The sequence below is a fragment of the Chenopodium quinoa genome, unplaced genomic scaffold (assembly GCF_001683475.1).
Source record: "Chenopodium quinoa cultivar QQ74 unplaced genomic scaffold, ASM168347v1, whole genome shotgun sequence".
Lineage (NCBI taxonomy): Eukaryota > Viridiplantae > Streptophyta > Magnoliopsida > Caryophyllales > Amaranthaceae > Chenopodium > Chenopodium quinoa.
The window spans coordinates 954,962-975,384 of record NW_018742359.1 but is presented as its reverse complement, the minus strand read 5'-3'; the positions used below and the strand labels follow the sequence as shown (position 1 = coordinate 975,384).

The window sequence follows — 20,423 nt, the reverse complement described above, 5'->3', positions numbered from 1 at the left end:
AAAAAGTTAAAGTTATCCTCTAATTAAATGTCTTACAATAAAATTGACATAAGCCCACCTTATACAAAACTTATTACAACAATCAATAAATGTTAAGAACTTAAGATCAAATAAAAACAAAGTTACTACTAATCAATTTACAAGTTTGATCAATCAATCACGGCACTCGAATTTACTCAATTTTGTGGCAGTCATTGTGACCACGACAAATAATGTGCAAACATGGGGAAAAGAAAATCTCCTTTATACAGAAAATGCACCATGCACAGTCAGACTATGAATTCCATTCATTTACAAGGAAGTTGCAAGGTAAATTTACAAATGGCATATCAAATTTGTACAAATTCTCAAAATCATATCAACTAAATGCTTTAAATAGATAAAAATTTACTTATTATTTAGGAATAAAATGCTCTTAGTTGCACCAAAAATAATAATTTTGAAACAAAAATAGGTAGAATTAAAAGAACGTTTTTAATGCATATTACGAGTCAGCAACCCTTCGAAAATTGTATAGAGGTCTTTATTGTCGGGACCAAAAATCTCATCAGCTTTCCGAAGTGTTTCCTACAATAACATAATACCCACAAGATAGGTTAAATATGCAAATTAGAACAGACACCCAATTACACATATACATACAACTACGGTAGTTTTGATATATATATATATATATATATATATATATATATATATATATATATATATATATATATATATATATATATTTGTAATAAAAGCACATATGTGACAACAAAATCACATAATATTATACGGAATAATAAAAGTAAAAGCATTATTAGCACATTGAAGTGTTTCTTAAGATATTTCTCTACCCAAAAATGAAGGCATGAAGAAGCAAAGGGGGTAAACGAGGACTCAATGATTAAAAGAGAATGAGAAGGGAGAAATTGGAACTATCAAACTTGTTGGATACAATTACAGTGTATGTTATTTCTTACGAAATTTAAAAGAAATCCAGCAGAGAAAGAGTAGAGATAAATCACGTACTTCTTTTGTTTGCTTGTGTGAATTCAGCTCCTTCACATTTGCTAAAAAAGCACCAAATTGCTCATAAGAGAGACGACTCCTGAGAAAAACAAACCAAGGGTCAGATGCCCAACTCCGCCTTTTATGTTAGAATTGAGTGGACCAGTTACCAGGACCTCTGAAACAAAGTTCTTAGAACTTCTAAAGAAATTTATCAGCATAAGATCAAGGTATAACGATTCACAAATGAGATCTACACAAGGGGAATGTTAAACAATTGATCACTGCTTAGTAAGATGAAATTATGAAGTAGCTTACAAAAAGAATAATATATTGTGCTGCATTTGTCAAAACTCTAACTTAGCGCTTAGTCACAAAGTCACAGTTTGATAAGGTAAATGCAGTTATAAACTTAAGCGTGTTTCTGACAGGACACCATAAACGCGGTTCAAAGTATCGTGCAACTATAAAAGCATGTTCAAAATATTGGAAAAACTGAAAACACCTCCAGGATAAGTGGTTAGAGAAACATTTTGAGAAAGATATTGATATATTTCTATGGTGCAGTCCAACAAGAGAGAAGCTACAATAAACATAGTCAGTATATGATTATATCAATCGCAAACAAGAAGCCTATAGCTCAGTGGAGCTTGACTTCGGTTCCGTGGCTGCAACCTGGGTTCGATGCTCATATCCCCCTCCCCCTTGGGTAATACCCCCTCGACATTCCTGTGATAGGAAATCAAGGTGGGGCCCACCCCTTTAATAAAAAAAAAAAAAAATCGTCTAAACACATCCTTTAAGGGAAAACAAGCTGTATCTTCATCTTAAAACTAAGTTTCATACATTGCAATAAGAATTAATAGCACCATTCAAAGTCTTACAGATTTTTTCATAAAAGTCACTGGCATTCTACATAAGCACTAAAATGTAGACCAGCAGGCTGTGATAACAGAATGATGAGAATATATAAACAAGCTTTTCACGCAGATGCATATACAACACATCAAAGACTAAAAAAAATGAGAATTAAATTTAATGGAAAGCTTCACAAAGCGAATACCTGACTTGGCGGAAGAATTCTTTCCCGTCAACTCGAGGTCTCCCTGAAACATGAAAGATAATTATAGCAACCAGAGTATAAAAGACAGTAGCTGGTGTACATATTTTTTTAAAAAAAAATACCACCATCCAACATAGTGGCATAGTATTTTTGGATGTGTAAAAATTATGTGTCCATATTCTTATGAAATATGTTATACTCTTGACATTATCATTGTTCCTTAAAATGGTTTTCCAAATGTCTCGACACTTTTAAGGAGTTAATGGCTTCCTCAGAACAGTCCTAAACAAATTGTGGCCTCTAATTTATTCAGTTTCTATGAATTTTGTGGGAAAACAACTAACTACTACAAACAAGTAATGAATAAATAGTAACTAATTCTTTGAAGGTATACACTCACCGCTTGTCGATTCAGAACCTGAAAAAGAACTATGGGTGCTTGAAGGCAAAGAATCAAGCATGCCTCTGGTTGTTGAAAATGAAACAGAATGTCGCCTTGGTGATGCTGGCTTAGATGTTCTGGATGGTGACACAGATGCAGATATAGGAGGAGAACCAGGAGGAGTGAGGCGAGGAGTGCTAGTTTGTGATGCTAACAAGAGACCTGGTGATATCCGAGGTCTTGAAACTGCGATGACAATCAATTATTACTAATGTCACAAGCTCCAGCATAGCAATCTTTCTTTAATTATTGCAACTGTTTGATAGAAAGATTACAACTACAATGTTGACAAAGCAGCACATGATGTGCACAAATGCACAGATATGCAAACACTAACAGGAACTCACCTTCTGCTTCACGATCCTCCAGAGATGAGTTTCCATGTTCTAAAGTTTCAGTGTCGGTAGAAGAATATGCTGGTGGAGGTACAGGATCATCATCTGATTCAGAACAAAAGCATTTAAACCACATCAGACCCTGATCGACATGGATGAGATTATATCTTTCTTGATAGTTATTCTTTTTTACAATATAAATCTTTTTATACAATCCATATCAAACTATCATTATAGATAACTTGGACAAGCCATTCCTCCACCATGATCAATAATGAACCAGTCCACAACAATTACACTAATAAATTACTATATTCAAAAGGTAGATCTTTGCAAAAAAGTTTCAATTAACGAGTTCCAGATAGACTAAATAACATTAAACCCAAATAAAGAAGCACTCTTTGGCAGAAAAATGCATTAGAGCTTATTAAGGAATAATTTGAACATTCCTCATAGTATACATATAAGTTGAGTGAGTATTAAGTGAAAGTCCAACATTTGGTCATCCTTGTTATTACTTGTTAATCCCAGATTTTAAAAAAACTTAAACTATCACAAATTTATGATCCGCCATCCCAAATATGGTCCCAGGATAACTTTGGGTTGCAACTTGAAAGTATGCTCATCATTTAGGTTCCAAGAAACAGCAGCATAAGGGATTATTATGATTTAATGTAGTTTAGAAATTTAAATATAAGATGCCAATAATCAGGACATTTCCTATTAATTTTTTTGAAGGAGAACCAGACCATTATGAAACCAATCTAAGATATAGAGAAACGGCAGTGTATACAACCTCCACTTTGTGACTGAGCTGAAATAGTTGTAGAGGTAGGAGCTTCCTTCGCAGCTTTCTCTTGCATTCCTGCCTGTCAAAAATGCATGCAATGGTCATTGGTCGAAAAATAACAAAATCCAGTACTAGTGAAAGTGCTTCAAGATAATGCACTTACAGAACCTCCATCCTCTTCTTGAAGTGACTGCATGAGTGTCTTTCTGAACACCTCCAACTGTTAACACAAGAAGTCATACAAAATTTATGATGAATTAAATGGTACTGTGGAAATCACAAATATTCATATTTTGATCTTACCATGCCTTAGGATATAAAACAATATGTTGCTACTTAAATCCATCTACTACAAAAATAATCTTCAATAGGGAGAGTTGGTCAATTAACATCATTCCATAATTCATGTGTGAATCCTAAAACTGCACTTAATTACAGAATATAGGTAAATGAACAAACTAACAAGAAACATAATCAAAACACAGTACAAGCTTATTTCCAAAAGGATAAAGCTCACAGAAGACAAGAAAGATTAACTATCACTACACAGCAGCAGCAAAAGGAATAAGTCAATTACTAACTAAAACAGCAAATATGAACACCCAAATCATTGAACACTGATGATCTTACCACAGAATTTTATTTGTACCCCATGCAATGTTTATGACTCTTACAGAAAAAGATCCTTCCCACAATATAAGGACTACACATGCTAGGATGTTAATCCTTCCAAAAACAATCAAATAAAGCTAATAACTGTGATAACAAATAAGTCCCTTTCCAAACAACGCACAGCTTGATTTAGTTGGTTGAGGATTCACCTCATAACCTTAAGGTCATGATGACGTCAAATCCTCCCAATTGTCCCCCTCACTTCCAAGTGTCTGGCATACAACAACTAGACTAAGAAATTGTGAAGGTGGAGATTCTTTTTTTTTTTTTTTTTTTTTGGCAATTAAAATAAGACATATTACCAAAGTCCAAAAGACAGAAAAAGAACACCAGACCACCAGTACAACAAAGCCACAGGAAGCAAAGAAAGGGCAGCTTAAACCTTCCAGGAAGGACTAAGCTAGCACCAAACAAACCAAGCTAGCTACAAATAAGCTGTTTCTGGACACATTAGCTCTACAAACTACTGTAAAGGCTATTCTACGAAATACAGTAGCAGTTTCTTCACAATTACGCTGAAAACTCTTCTTGTTTCTTTGCAACCACACTTGATAAATTGTCTCAGCAAAAATCATAAGATAAAACTTGTATTTATCTCCATACTTTTTACTACTCTTCATAGCCCACTCTAGCTCATCTTCAAACTGCTAGAGTTTTTATAGTTTTCAGTCAGAAATTGCAATATTTAACTCAGATTAAGAGGGAAAATCAGATGGCTTTTGTATTGTTTAGCTTATAATGCTGATAGTTTCCTTCATTCGAGAGGAAGGGCTCTCCAACCGGGCTGGAATACGGGCTTGTTGACGGCTGTATAATTCCCGCCATTAGCATATCACTCACCAAGTTTTCAATTTCGTTTTTCTGGCTTTGAGGGTAACGATAAGGGCGAACACTGATTGGGTCTGTCCCATCCTTCAAAATAATTTTATGTTCGATCTCTCTACGCGGTGGAAGTCCTTCAGCCATCTCAAAAACCTCCTGATACTTTCGCAATACCGGGTGTAGGCTAGGATGACACTCAGGCGCTGAACCTGAAGCCCCTGGTCCATTTGTTAAGACATTCAATTCCACCAATATTCCATGACCCTCTTACCTTAACGAACGATACATAGCCTTCAAAGACACGCAAGATCGGCCCAGAGATGGGTCGCCCCGAAGAATCACTCCCTCATCTTCCAATCTGAACTTCATCACCTGGTTTTTCCAATTTGTTGAAACTGTTCCCAACTTTTCAAGCCATTGGATGCCCAAAATGACATCTGGAGTTCCCAAGGGTAGGACCAAAAAATCCTCAATTACAGACACCCCCTGTAGCTCGAGTATCACCCCTTTGCACTCCCCCACACCCTGTACCTCCGCACCATTTCCCAGAGTCACATCGATTCCAGGGTTGCTGGAAACCGGTAATTGAAGGCGAGTGGCTGTTCTGGCGGATAGGAAGTTGTGCGTTGCTCCGGAATCAATCAACACCACCACTTTCCGGCCCTTAATTTCCCCTTGCAGCTTCATCGTCCGAGGGGTGGAGATTCCCATCACGGAGCTCAGGGAAACCATCGGTTCAGCCTCCTTTGACACCGTTGGAGGATCGTCCAACACCTCTACCGCTGACATCTCCCCGAAATCTTCATTCCCCTCCTCCTCGTCATCCAGAACTAACATCACACTCAACTCCCTCTTTTTGCAAAGGTGGTCTTTGTTCCATTTTTCATCACAACGGAAACAGAGCCCTATGTCACGACTCACACATTCCCACCCCTCACTACGGCCACAAGGCAGCAAGTTATAATCGTGGCCAGAGGGAATGCCCTTGGTGCATGGCTAGCAAGGCCAGAACACCCTTCCCCCTATAGAGCTTTATTTAGCTCCCTGCCATTTACCCTAGTGAACACGCCCATGACAGTAACACAATAATGGGCCATGGGCCGGGCTTAATGGACTCCAAATGAGCCCAAACTTGGTGGCCCACCGTTTTTCGGCCCAATAAAGATGATGGTGCAGCCAGAATTCGAAGATGAGGCCCACAACTTTCCAGAATGCACGAAGAGGTTCGTGGTGCATCCGGAGGTCTCTAGAAGCCTCTAGGGACAACTTGTACATATTTGAGATGCTAGAACTTGTAGATGGTTCTAGAATATTGTACATAAGCCTATGTAATCAGAAAGTGTATAGAGTTCTCTAGAACCTTCCATTTGAGGAGGTTAGGAAGCATCTAGGTTAGAACACTCTAGAAAGGGATGGTGACTATAAATAGGAAACCTCCCACCCATTCTTGCTCATGTACAAACACTTGTATTCTCTCAAGCATTTATAAAAAGCCTTCTTCCTTAAAGCTTTCTCATATATTCTCACTTGTGCTTTCCAAGCAAACCACACTTAACTAACAACATCAATATTTAGCTTTGCTAAGCAATTGGGAGCCTTGACTAGTAGTCTAACGGGTGGTGACTCTAGTAGGCCACGTGCAAAAGACTAAGGGAATTAGTCAGCGCGTGACACGTGGTATCAGAGCAACGTCGATCGTAGTGGCGGTCTGTTGCGTTTGTGTGCTAGTTGTTGTTAGAAGTTAAGTGCGGAAGTCAGGAGTATGGCACAAAAGGACGATGCCCATGCGTCCGTTGTGGAAGAGGGAAACACCAGTAAGAAAGCTAGCCGTACCACCTTGCTTGAGGAGAAGATGGTTAGCATGGTCCAGGCCATCTCGGAACACCGAGATAACATTAATGACCTCAACGAACAGTACGATGATGTTGAGGCTAGGGTCAAGGGTCTTGAGTCCGGGACTGAAGAAGCGAAGGTGGAGACTCAGTCCTTGGTCAGTCAAGTTGCTGGAGATATAAGGGCAGAGATGGCCCAACTGAAGGATCTCCTCATGTCCACCATTGACTCGGTGGAAAAGAGGATCGGCTCGATGGAAGAGAAGATCGAGTCCTTACACGCCGACGTGGTGCTGTGCAAGTCGGCAATGGCCGGGGGTGCCGCTGTTCGGGATGGACCTAGGTTGAAGGTCCCCGAACCGCCAAAGTACAACGGAAGGCGCGATGCTAAGGAGCTTGAGAACTTCATATGGAGCATCGAGAAGTACTTTGGCGCGATGCATTTGGACGATGATGCATCAAAAATCAACACCGCTACCATGTACTTGGGGGATGATGCCATCCTTTGGTGGAGAAGGCGCGAGACCGACATCAAGAAGGGTGTTGTCCAACTCAACACCTGGGACGAGTTCAAGAGCAACCTCAAGAAGCAATTATGTCCAGAAAATTCGGAAGAGGTAGCCATAAAGAAGCTGCGTGGGTTGAAGCATACGGGGTCAGTCAAGGAGTACATCAAACAGTTCACTTCACTCATGCTAGAGGTGACTGAGATGCCGGATGGTCTACAACGATGGGCTGAGCAAGATTTGAAGCGCCGAAACGTCCAAACTCTCGCTGATGCCATCGCTGCTGCCGAGTCCTTGTACGAGTTCAAGCAAGAACCAAAGAAGGAGAGAGGCAACAAGAGTAGCGGTAACAAGGGGAAAGGTGGGGGAGCCAAGCCCACCGAACGAAGCCACAACGGTAGCAAATCGTCTGAGAGGAAGGACAAGGACAAGGAGAAGCCCCACTCAAACCGGAAGTCAAAGCGCTTAGATTGCTTCCTATGCGGGGGTGATCACTGGGATAGGGAGTGCCCGCAAAGGAGGAAGCTGAATGCTATTATGGCTACATCACCTGGGGAATCGTCAGGGGACGAGGCACACATGGGGACGTTGCGCCTGTGCAATAGCGTGAAGGCCACGGTGGAGGAGCCCAAGGAGGACAAGGACCTGGCAAGGTATGTACGCTACCCCGGGACAAAAAGCCATATCTTATGTTTGTTGAAGCCATAGTTGGGGGAAAGGCCTCAAAAGCATTAGTCGACACTGGTGCTACCCACAACTTTGTGACGCTCAAAGAAGCCACAAGGTTGGGTCTCAAGTTCACCAAGAAGAGGGGTTCTTTGAAAACGGTGAACACTATTCCAGCACCCATCCACGGTGTGGCTCGTGGAGTCCCACTTCAGTTGAGTGAATGGAAGGGGGCAGTAGATTTTACAATCGTCGACATGGATGATTTCAACTTGGTGCTAGGATTGGAGTTTATGGACTCAGTAAGGCCTTTCACGTTCGAAGAGGATGGCTCGCTGACCATCAAGAGGGGACAAGGAGCATGGTCAGTCTCCGTTGCTCGAGAGGAAGCCGAAGCCAAGATGTTGTCCGCAATACAACTCGACAAGGGCATCAGGAGGAAGCAGGCAACCTTTTTGGCAACAATGGTTGAGGAGAAACCCGAGGTGCAACAGGAGATCCCAATGGAAGTTTCCAGGGTTCTCAAGGAGTTTGAAGATGTCATGCCTCCGGAGCTACCCAAAAGGCTTCCCCCTAGAAGGGAAGTAGATCATGAGATCGAGCTGGAGCCTGGGGCAAGGCCTCCAGCCATGGCACCTTACAGGATGGCCCCACCGGAGCTTGAGGAGCTACGGAAGCAGTTGAAGGAATTGCTCGATGCTGGTTTTATTCAGCCATCTAAGGCACCATACGGGGCACCTGTTTTGTTCCAGCGCAAACATGATGGAAGCCTGCACATGTGCATAGACTATCGGGCGTTGAACAAGATCACCGTGAAGAACAAATACCCCATTCCCCTTGTGGCAGATTTGTTCGATCGATTGGGGAACGCCAGGTACTTTTATAAACTTGATCTGAGGTCGGGGTACTGGCAAGTACGCATCGCCGAAGGGGATGAGCAGAAAACGGCATGCGTAACTCGCTATGGATCCTTTGAGTTCTTGGTAATGCCTTTCGGCTTTACCAACGCCCCGACAACCTTTTGCACTTTGATGAATAAGATCTTCCAGCCTTTCTTGGATAAGTTTGTGGTCGTCTATCTAGACGACATTGTGGTGTATAGTAACACTTTGCAGGAGCATGTGCAGCATCTGGCGCAAGTGTTCAAGGTTCTACGGGAGAACGAGCTATATGTCAAAAAGGAGAAATGCTCGTTTGCCCAAGATGAGGTGTCTTTCTTAGGGCACCATATCAAGGCTGGCAAGATTATGATGGAGCATGACAAGGTGCGCTCCATCCAAGAATGGGGTGAGCCAAGGAATGTGTCCAAGCTACGGTCCTTCCTTGGCCTTGCCAACTACTATCGGCGGTTCATTCGAAGCTACTCGGCCAAGGCAGCACCTTTGACCGATTTGCTCAAGAAGAAGGCCCAGTGGTGTTGGGACGAGAAGTGTCAAAGGGCATTCGATGGGTTGAAGAAGGCAGTCACGGAAGAACTCGTCCTTGCCTTGCCTGATTACTCAAAGCCATTCGAGCTGCATACGGATGCCTCCGATTTTGCCATAGGTGGGGTCCTTATGCAAGAAGGGCATCCCATTGCCTACGAGTCTCGCAAGCTAAACGATACGGAGAGGAGATATCCTGTCCATGACAAGGAGATGACGGCCATAATTCATTGCTTGCGGATATGGAGGCACTACTTGCTTGGGAGTCGGTTCACCATCTACACCGACAACGTTGCAACAAGCTATTTTCATAATCAGAAGAAATTAAGCCCCAAGCAAGCTCGCTGGCAAGACTTCTTGGCCGAATTTGACTATGCCATGGTGTATAAGCCAGGCAAAGTAAACTTTGTCGCCGATGCTCTAAGCCGCAAGGCTACCCTTGCAGCTATTAGTCGCGCCACGAGCACCATCTTGGATAGAATCAAGGATGGTCTTACTCAAGATCCTATGGCTAAGGGGCTCATGAACCTAGCCAAGGAAGGCAAAACCCGAAGGTTTTGGGTAGAGGATGGGATCCTCTATACTGCTGGGCGGCGACTATTCGTGCCTAAGTGGGATAATCTTAGGCGAGATATCATGAAAGAGTGCCATGACTCTAAGTGGGCTGGTCATCCCGGCGTCCTACGCACATTAGCACTCTTGGAGGTGAATTACTATTGGCCACACATGGGGCAAGATGTGGAGGCCTATGTAAAGACTTGTCTTGTGTGCCAACAAGACAAGGTCGAACAACGCGTGCCGGCTGGGTTACTTGAGCCACTTCCTATACCTGAAGGGCCATGGGAGAGCGTATCAATGGATTTCATTTCAGCCCTACCCAAGTCAGATGGGTATGGCTCGATTATGGTGGTGGTCGATCGTTTTTCCAAATATGGCACGTTCATACCGGCACCAAGGGATTGCACAGCCGAGCAAGCAGCCCATCTATTCTTCAAGAACGTGGTAAAATATTGGGGCTTGCCTCGGAGCGTCATCAGTGATCGAGACCCAAGGTTCACAGCAAAATTCTGGACAGAATTGTTCAAGTTGCTTGGGTCCGGACTCCACTTCTCAACAAGCTTTCACCCCCAGACGGATGGGCAAACCGAAAGGGTGAATGCCTTGCTGGAGCTATATCTCAGGCACTATGTGAGTGCCAACCAGCGAGATTGGGCTAAGTACATGGATGTTGCCCAATTCTCCTTCAACCTACAAAGATCCGAGGCTACGGGCAAGAGTGCCTTCGAAATTGTCATGGGACAGCAACCCTTGACTCCACAAGGGATCGCCTCGGGGTACACAGGGAGCAGCCCAGCTGCTTCCAAGCTTGCACGAGGGTGGCACGAACAACTCGATATATCCAAGGCTTACTTGGACAAGGCAGCCAAGAAGATGAAGAAGTGGGCTGACAAGCATAGGCGCCCAATGGAGTTCCAAGTAGGAGACTTGGTGATGGTGAAGCTGCTACCCCAACAATTCAAGGTCTTCCGACAGGTGCACAAGGGTCTTGTGCGAAAGTATGAGGGACCATTCCCCGTACTAAGGAAGGTTAGGAAAACATCATACAAGCTTGAGTTACCCTCAAGGTTGAAGATTCATCCAGTGTTCCACGTGAGCATGCTCAAGCCCTATCAAGCTGACCATGAAGATCCAACAAGGGGCGAGTCACAAAGGGCGCCCACGGCTGTGGTGGCATCCTTCGAGAGGGATATCGAGACAATTGAGGCCAAGAGGCTCATAAGAAAGAGAGGGGTTCCAAGCTACAACGAGTATCTTGTTCGTTGGAAGGGTCTCCCGGATAGTGAAGCAACGTGGGAAAAAGAAGGGGACCTATGGCAATTCCAAGACAAGATAGCTAAGTTCGAAGGGCGGCCTTGACGGGGACATCAAGACTTGGGTGGGGGAGCATGTCACGACTCACACATTCCCACCCCTCACTAGGGCCACAAGGCAGCAAGTTATAATCGTGGTCAGGGGGAATGCCCTTGGTGCATGGCTAGCAGAACACCCTTCCCCCTATAGAGCTTTATTTAGCTCCCTGCCATTTACCCTAGTGAACACGCCCATGACAGTAACATAATAATGGCCATGGGCCGGGCTTAATGGACTCCAAATGAGCCCATACTTGGTGGCCCACCGTTTTTGGGCCCAATAAAGATGATGGTGCAGCCAGAATTTGAAGATGAGGCCCACAACTTTCCAGAATGCACGAAGAGGTTCGTGGTGCATCCGGAGGTCTCTAGAAGCCTCTAGGGACAACTTGTACATATTTGAGATGCTAGAACTTGTAGATGGTTCTAGAATATTGTACATAAGCCTATGTAATCAGAAAGTGTATAGAGTTCTCTAGAACCTTCCATTTGAGGAGGTTAGGAAGCATCTAGGTTAGAACACTCTAGAAAGGGATGGTGCCTATAAATAGGAAACCTCCCACCCATTCTTGCTCATGTACAAACACTTGTATTCTCTCAAGCATTTATAAAAAGCCTTCTTCCTTAAAGTTTTCTCATATATTCTCACTTGTGCTTTCCAAGCAAACCACACTTAACTAACAACATCAATATTTAGCTTTGCTAAGCAATTGGGAGCCTTGACTAGTAGTCTAACGGGTGGTGACTCTAGTAGGCCGCGTGCAAAAGACTAAGGGAATTAGTCAGCGCGTGACACCTAGCTCTCGTTTCTCCTGCAATTCGCGTTCGGTTAGCCTCCTTATCCCTCCAGTGGGGCGATTTGGTGGGTTTTTTGTGGAGTTGGTTGAGTAAGTATTGGATTGAGGGTTATGATGGCCTGGTGTGTTTGTGGCTAAGTGTGTTAGGTTTTGTTTAAAGTTTGGGCTGGGATTAAAAGGTCCTTTCCAAACGGTTTGGGCTTTGGCAGTAGGGGTTGGTTTTGGGCCCAGCATGAGCTTCTCTTCAGCCCTCTGGGAGAGCTCCATAGCATCCTCCAAGCTAGTGGGCCTGAGAAGACGGACCTCAGCCCGAATGTTGCTCTTCAACCCATTTAAGAAGGTTCCCAGAGCAATTTCTTCAGGTACCTTTTCCAATGGGGCCATTAACTCCATGAACTTCTTTGTATACCCCGCCACCGACTGCGAGATCTGCTGGTTATGAGCGAGCCACTGCTCGTATAGACCACCAAAATGATGAGAACGAAATTTTTGGAGGATTCGACCCTTGAATTCTTCCCACCGTGTAATCCGTCGCCTTTGTCGTTCCCATTGGAACCAATGCAAGGCGTCACCATCGAGGGCCACCACTGCCGCCTCCAAACAATCCTCCTCACTCAGCCTATAAAAATGAAAGTAGCGTTCTGCCCGAAGGATCCACCAGTCCGGGTTAGTTCCGTCAAATATGGGTAAGTCGAGTTTCTTCATTTTCCAACTTGTTCCATTTCCCCCCACCTATCCATCCCTTGTCACTCCATTTTGTCCAAGGCCATTAAAGACCCCATAAGGCTCTGCCCCTACACTGTCGACTAGGCGGTTGGGTGGGGTTGGGTTTCCTCCGGGATCGAGCGATGATGCTCCGATCTTCTGGGATAAGGTTAGAACTTCAGTTCGAATTTTGTCCATCGCCTCACTGGTCTGCTGAGAGAAAGCTCCCAGAGCCACGGTAATCGCCTCGGCGATTCTGGAGTCCAGCGACCCGACTTCAGCTTCCAAAGCCTCAAAACGTTGAGCGTTAGTCATGGGGGCCATTTCACAGTCACCGGAATTGTTGCTCTGATACCAAATTTGCTAGAGTTTTTATAGTTTTCAGTCAGAAATTGCAATATTTAACTCAGATTAAGAGGGAAAATCAGATGGCTTTTGTATTGTTTAGCTTATAATGCTGATAGTTTCCTTCATTCGAGAGGAAGGGCTCTCCAATTAAGCACAAGCTTATGATAATTTTCTGGTAGTTCTATTCATCACCCATGCACCACTATTAATACTACTCAATTCTTCTACAAGCTTCCCTATCACATTCATTCCCCCTCTCTAACAGAAATTATTCCCTTAATCAAAAAGACTAACAAACCCTCCCACTTAAACAGAATCTAATAACAGAAATAACATTAGTCAATAACAATTAACCAGCAGGTGCAATTAACCAAGTAACAATATACCCTCAACCTCCACGACTGCGCCTTGAGTACGTTGCTATAATAGGAGGCTTGGGCACGTTCCTTGCACAAACCCAGCAGGAACTCGTTGTAATCGCATCATGTATAAAACCTGGCTCCAAATAGCAGCAGCATAGGGACAAAAAAGAATAAGTGCTCAACAGACATTGAGCCCTTACCGCAGAGATCACAACTGTTACCAACAACCAAATTCCATTGAACTAATCTATCTCTGGTTAGCAACCTTTTTATACATTTATAAGTCTTTTTTATAGAAAATTTCTCATTCATAACCAGGACAACCCAACCACCAACATCTCTAATTAACTCCAGGCTAATTCCTAGCAATCTATAGGCCCAGGGCAAGATAATAAATCGGGGCCCCTTAGATGCCATCTATAGAGCATGTATTCATAATTTTTTTACACGGGCTAGTTTTAGATATCATTTTCTATAAAAATATTTAAATCATACTTATAAATAGATGGTAAACTAATATATGTAGGGATCGAAAGGGGGCCATTACGACACCCACAATGTCACACACAAGACAATCAATCAACAATTTAATCCAATCAACCCAAATTCTCATAGAACCAAATTAGCAACAATGCAGTAGCAAAACAACAATAACACCAATAATACCGGGAAGAAACGACATCAATCAACACACAAGAATTATATGTGGAAAACCCCTTCGATGTGAAGGAGAAAAACCACAGGTTCGTTTGAGGAGTCCACCCTAACTTCTGTTATTGATAAATTGAGGGAAAAAGAATCCCAAATAAATTAACAAAGGATTCACAACCCACCAACAACAACAAACAATAAGAGATCAAAATTACAAAATGAAAAGAGTAAAATTCACCCAAAAACAGCACTTCGAGACAATTCCGACCAAACTAGAGCTCAAAACAATAATCCAACCATCTAAATGAAGAACTTGATGTTAAGAAAAGATGTCCAAATTTGAGCACGATCCAACGGTGAAATTTCCGACAACAACCAGTTTGTGAATGTTGTGCCAAAAAGTCCGAAAATGGAAGCTCTTCAAACCCTCACTCTTTCTCTCTATGTTTTGCGTGTGCTTGCTCTGCTGCCTTCACACTCTCCAACTACCCTTATTACGTCAAGGGCTAAAAGCACAAGCTTACTACAACTTCAGTCCCAAAATTGGACTTACTCCAAACTAGTAAAATGCCATAAAATGGACCTAAAAGAAAATACATTTTACTACTAGTTGGGCTAGACCCATAACAAATTTCCCCTCCAGCCGAACACAGGGAAGACAAACATGCTTCAATCATCACTTGAAGTTTAATCTCGCAAGCTTACCATAAACTTCAATTTTGCTTTCGGGAACCATCTTTGTTAACATATCAACACCATTCTTATCAATGTGGACTTTCTTCAGTTTCATTTTATTCTCATCAATCACATTTCGCAACCAATGATATCGAACATCAATATGCAGAATTTTTGCTCAAATTCATAGCAATTTGACTATCGCAAAGTACTACATACTTACTTTACTTCAAACTCCTCTGGAAGAAACCTCTTCAACCAAAGCATCTCTTTACTTGCTTCGCAATATATTCTACCTTAGTAGACGAAAAGGCCACACACTTTTGTAACTTGGACCAGAGGTAGATTTTCTGTTATCAAGATCACCAGCCAAGTCTGTATCTATATAGCCATCAAGAATAAGTTTACCACCACCATAACACAAACTAAGTTTAGAGGTACCACACAAATATCTGAAGATTTAGTTCACTGCATTAAGAGAGCTAAGTATCTACTCACCAAACCAACAAAATATACACACCATAGCATACATCAAAGAACCACCGAGACAAGAATAAGGAATTTAAGACATACTTGCTTTTTCCTTCTCAGTTATAGGACAAACTCTCTTACTTAGTTTAAAGTGAGCTGCTAATGTTGTCCTCCCAGGCTTGGCATGCTTTGCTTCATATTGAACCTTTCAAGCACCTGTTCAATACACTTCTCTTGTGACAGCCACAATTTTCCAGCTTTCCTATCCTAAGCAATCTTCATGCCTAAGATTTGATTTGCATGACCCAAATCTTGTTATGAGTCCAGCCCAATTGGTAATGAAATGTATTTTCTTTTTGGTCCATTATTTGGTCCATTTTATGGCTTTTACTTATTTGGAGTATGTCCAATTTTGGGACTTAAGTTGTAGCTTCTTGAGTGAGCTTGAGGTAATAAGGGAAGTTAGAGAGTGTGAAGGCATCAGAGCAAACACACGCATAAAAATAGTGAGAAAGAGTAGGGGTTTCAAGAGCTTCCATTTTCAGACTTTTCAACACATCTTTCACTATTGCTGGAAATTTCACAGTTGGATCATACTGAGATTTGGACATCTTATTGCTGACATCAAGGGCTTCATTTTAGATGGTTGGATTGTCGTTTTGAGCTCTGGTTTGGTCGGGATTGTCTCAAGACAAAACTGTTGTTTGGGTGAATTCTACTCCTTTCATTCTCTAATTTTAATCTATTATTGTTTATATTCGTTGGTGGGTTGAAAATCCTTTATAAACTAATTTGGGATTCTTTTTCCCTCAAGTAATCAATTTGAGAAGCTAGAGTACACTCCTTAAACGGTCCCGTGGTTTTTATCTTTCAAATTGAAGAAGGGGTTTTCCACGTATAATTCTTGTGTGTTGCTCGATTTTGTTTTTTCCTAGTAGTGTTATGTTATTGTTGTTTTGCTACTTCATTGTTGCTGATTGGATTGTGTGATTTTGGTTGTATGAGAATTTGGGTTTATTAGATTAAATTGTTGGTTGATTGTCTTGTGTAAGACATTATGGGTGTTGTAGTGATCCCCTTTTGATCCCTACAACTTGGTACAGAGTCGGAGTTTAATTTGTCACATTATGGAGTTGAGTAGTAGTTTGATGGTTAAATTAACATCAACTAATTATTTAATTTGGAGACCTATGATGGAGTTATATTGTAAAGACTTACATAAACCAATAACAACAAACACAAAGACAAATGGTAGCACTATTAAACCAACAAAACCTAAAAAAATGGATGACAAAGATTGGGTGAAGTTGAAAAGGAAGACTTTAATTTAAGGACTATTAGATAATGGAATTAAATTAGCATATTCAACCATGTGTCATAGGAGTCCGACCCATATGATTTGTAGAAGAAATTGGAAGGTCTTTATGAAAGAAAGACCACTGCATCTTTGTAACTTCTAGGAAATTATTAACAAGTTGATTACTATGAATATAGTTCTTGATGATCAGTTGCAGGCTTTGTTCTTGTGAGTTCTTTTCCAGATAGTAGGGAAACTTTGGTTATGACTATTAGTAACTCTACTCCAAATGGTGTGATATATTTGGATGTGATTAAAAAAAAAAAGTAAGGTCCCAAAGGCCGCAATAGCTTCTAAAAGATGATGATGTCACTTTAATTTGTGCAACTAGTGAGTGTCATTTGACATGAAAGATTTGTTGGCCCGGGTATGATATTTTCCGCTTTCGGCTTTACCCGCACGGATTTGTTTTTAAACACCTTTCCAAAAGGCTTCATACTAATTGGAGTGTGCACTCACTTATAAAAAGATCTTCACTTCCTTAATCTTTCCATGTGGGACTTAAGATGAACAACCCCAAAAATATATTAGCTCAATAGAGTTAAAATCCTCTTAAGGGACCAAGACATATTAGCAGGACAAGAGTAGTTCTACAAATCTCTGCCTCTAATATAATAGAGTAACTTGAAACCCATTTACACCACAGTCATTCCTTCTTGAAAGAAATGGCCCAAAGAAGCTTTGCAACAACAGCTTTGTTTCAGCAAATCAAAGTTTCCGAGATTTGATTTCAAATGATGAACAAAACAAATGGTCGAGTATTTGAATTCCAAATAATGATTTAGGTTGTCTTAAGAAAATTATAGGCGAGGTTGTAAAAATAATGTGCTAAAACAGTAAAACACTATAACACTAAATTAGCAATATAATTAGTCCCTAAACATTCTTTTTTTTTTTTCTTTTTTTTTAAGCAATAGTCTCTAAACATTCTAAGGCCAAAAAAAAAAAAACTCAATAATTCCCCATTATTAATAATCCGGAATGTTCCCAATATTATGCAATTTGCTTAAAATTAAACATTCTCCAAACTCAAAAATATCATGAAACTAGATTAGGTCTCGTGCCATGCACGGTAATTAATTTCACTATTATTTATAATTCAACACAAAATTTTTTAAAAAACATAAATAAAATATTTTGTATAATGCATGTGGACAAAATATATAACCATAGTATATTTTTTTTAATGTATATAATGAAATGAAACATGAAACATAATGACGACAGAGTAATTAGACAAATAAGTTTAAAATTTTAATGATAAATTGATATCGTTTTTCCTTTTATTAACTAAATAATTAAGTATTTTAAAATTGTATATTAAACACTATGGGATTGTAACATAAATAATTACTATAGTATATTTGATACAATTTAGGATAGTGGAAAACATATCTAATTTGATATACATAAACAACTAAAAATTAAAAATAAATCAAATAAGATTGATATTGTAACAAAAAAATTATGCTATTAGACTATTTCTAATGGTGAGACTTAAATGAGTTTTTTTTAGGAGAGAAAGTTTTTTTTTGCAAAGAATACCAATAAGTTGGTATCTAAACTTAGCAACTCCAAAAGAAAGTTGCCGAGTTTAAATACTCAACTTTGAGTCTCATTTGACAAAAAGTGTGGGCCCTTTATCAGTATTATAGTATATTTGTAATTTATTTAAGTTGTTTTTTTTTCCTTGAAAAACTTATAGTATAGATTTGGTGGGCCATAAATTAAAAGTGACATTGGTATACTTCAGAGAGTCTTACCATTGGGAAATTAGAATTCACATGACTTGCTAAATTGAGAAGTGGATTAGGTATCACCATTAGAGGTAAAAAACAACTCATTTTGTATTTCAATAATCAAAATTGAGTTTCAGCAATGGAGATGGTCTTAGGAAGCCGTTTCCTAATAAGAAATTAAAACATTTTGAAATATCTAAATAGAGAATATATGAATAACAAAAGAAGGCTTAGAGAATAATAGTAATAGTAATAATCAAGTATTAATCAATTATTTCTAAAACGCATAATTTTTTTTTTTTTTTGTTACAAAATAACAGCATATATAATATATTGAAGATTTGAAGGAATAAAATACTGCATAAGGATTAGGAAATAATATATATATACTCCATATATATACAAAGTAATAAACGTTAGAATTGTATTTTATGGAAAATATGTGAATCACAAATATATATTTTGTTTAAGTAAGTGAATGATTTGGTGAATATTTTTAATATATTTTACAATAAGTAGTTGATGTTACCGTGGAAAAAAACTTAGAGGAAAAACCAGTACCAAATTGTGACACGTTATAGATTGAATAGTATAGATATAATATATACAATAAAAGATATGGAATATATGTAAATCACAAATATATATATTTTTATTAGGAAAGTGAATCACAATAAAATGATTTGATGAAAAAAAAAATTAATAAAAAAAATAGAAAAAAGTTTTAGAGGAAAATATAATATCAGGCCGGAAGTGACACGTGTCATTCATGGTATCTGTTTTAGTATTATGATGTCGATTGATGCTTCTCTGGTAATTCCAAAACACTCTGTTTAACCACTCAATCACTCAATATCCACAAAATCAATAAAATAAAAACATTCTGAATTATTAAAATATAAGTAATAATAATAATAATAGCTCGTACCTTGGAAACATCTCTTCGAAGCTTAGCAACAGTATTGGACAAAGAACTATTCTCCTTCAACAAATTCTCCTAAAACCAACATATATATAAATTACAAAACAAACTCGAAAATTGAAAATAAAAATTTAAAAAAATCAAAAAACTTTTAAAGACGAACGGAGTAACATAAATTAATAAAAAAAAAAAAAAAAAAAAAAAAAAAAACACCTTTTCTTTTTCGGCACGGGAAACACGGTCGATAGTTTCAGAGAGGGAGGCATCAAGAGACTCAATCTGAGATTGAAGGTCAGAGATGATATCATCCTTATCGGTGAGCTGAGAACGGAGAACAGACGCTTCTGATTCGAGGGCAGAGACACGTGTCGTAAGGGCAATGGAGGTGATCTTACGGGCAACATCAAGTTGAGCAAAAGGATCAGAAGGTAATGCCTGTAAAACTTCATCGGGAAGATCGAAGTCGTTAGTTGTTGATGAAGTTCCCATTTTAATGGAAGGAATCCCTTCTTCTTCTTTGTCTCCCCTCTTTTTCCGCGCTTACTTTATCTCATTTTTTATTTTTTTTATTTTTATTTTTTCAATTATTATTAACATGTTTCGGGGTATGTCTATTGTCTGGATGAACGTGAACGTGTGGTTGGTGTTAGAAATATTGGATGAGTCAAACAGATAAGAAAATCCTTTTAAATTTATACTCCGTACTCCGTATGCAATTAGCACATTAACTTTCATTTTACGATTGTATTACTTGTTTTATTTGAGTTAAGCTAATAATTAGATACTAAACCTTTTTACTTTGGAAAATTTAACAACAACAAATCAACCTTTGTTCTGTTCTTTCAAAACGAACCAACCTTTAAATCTTCCCAAAATAAACCCAAGTTTGTATTTTTTTCTCTCCTGTAGCAAATCTAACAGGTCACTTGACCTGTTATAACAGG

The 20,423-nt window shown here is 39.9% G+C and overlaps 1 protein-coding gene across 1 annotated transcript; it reads right to left on the bottom strand.

Moving 5' to 3' along the window:
• Positions 1-227: 227 nt before the first annotated feature.
• On the bottom strand, positions 228-20,079 carry LOC110695910 (uncharacterized protein At4g15545-like). Its single transcript, XM_021873144.1, has 9 exons — positions 19,693-20,079; positions 19,486-19,554; positions 3,784-3,840; positions 3,627-3,699; positions 2,843-2,935; positions 2,454-2,681; positions 2,054-2,096; positions 1,012-1,090; positions 228-567 (listed from the first exon to the last, which is right to left on the bottom strand). Exons 1-9 carry the CDS (start codon positions 19,966-19,968, stop codon positions 475-477), a joined length of 1,011 nt encoding a protein of 336 aa, XP_021728836.1. The 5' UTR covers positions 19,969-20,079; the 3' UTR covers positions 228-474.
• Positions 20,080-20,423: the final 344 nt, after the last annotated feature.

Coding starts and splice junctions, on each gene's coding strand:
- LOC110695910 (XM_021873144.1), bottom strand. CDS start 19,968: ATGGGAACTTCATCAACAACTAACGACTTCGATCTTCCCGATGAAGTT. Junction 3,841..19,485: donor TTCGAAGAGATGTTTCCAAG/GTACGAGCTATT, acceptor TTGTGTTAACAG/TTGGAGGTGTTCAGAAAGAC. Junction 2,936..3,626: donor AGCTCAGTCACAAAGTGGAG/GTTGTATACACT, acceptor GTTCTGAATCAG/ATGATGATCCTGTACCTCCA.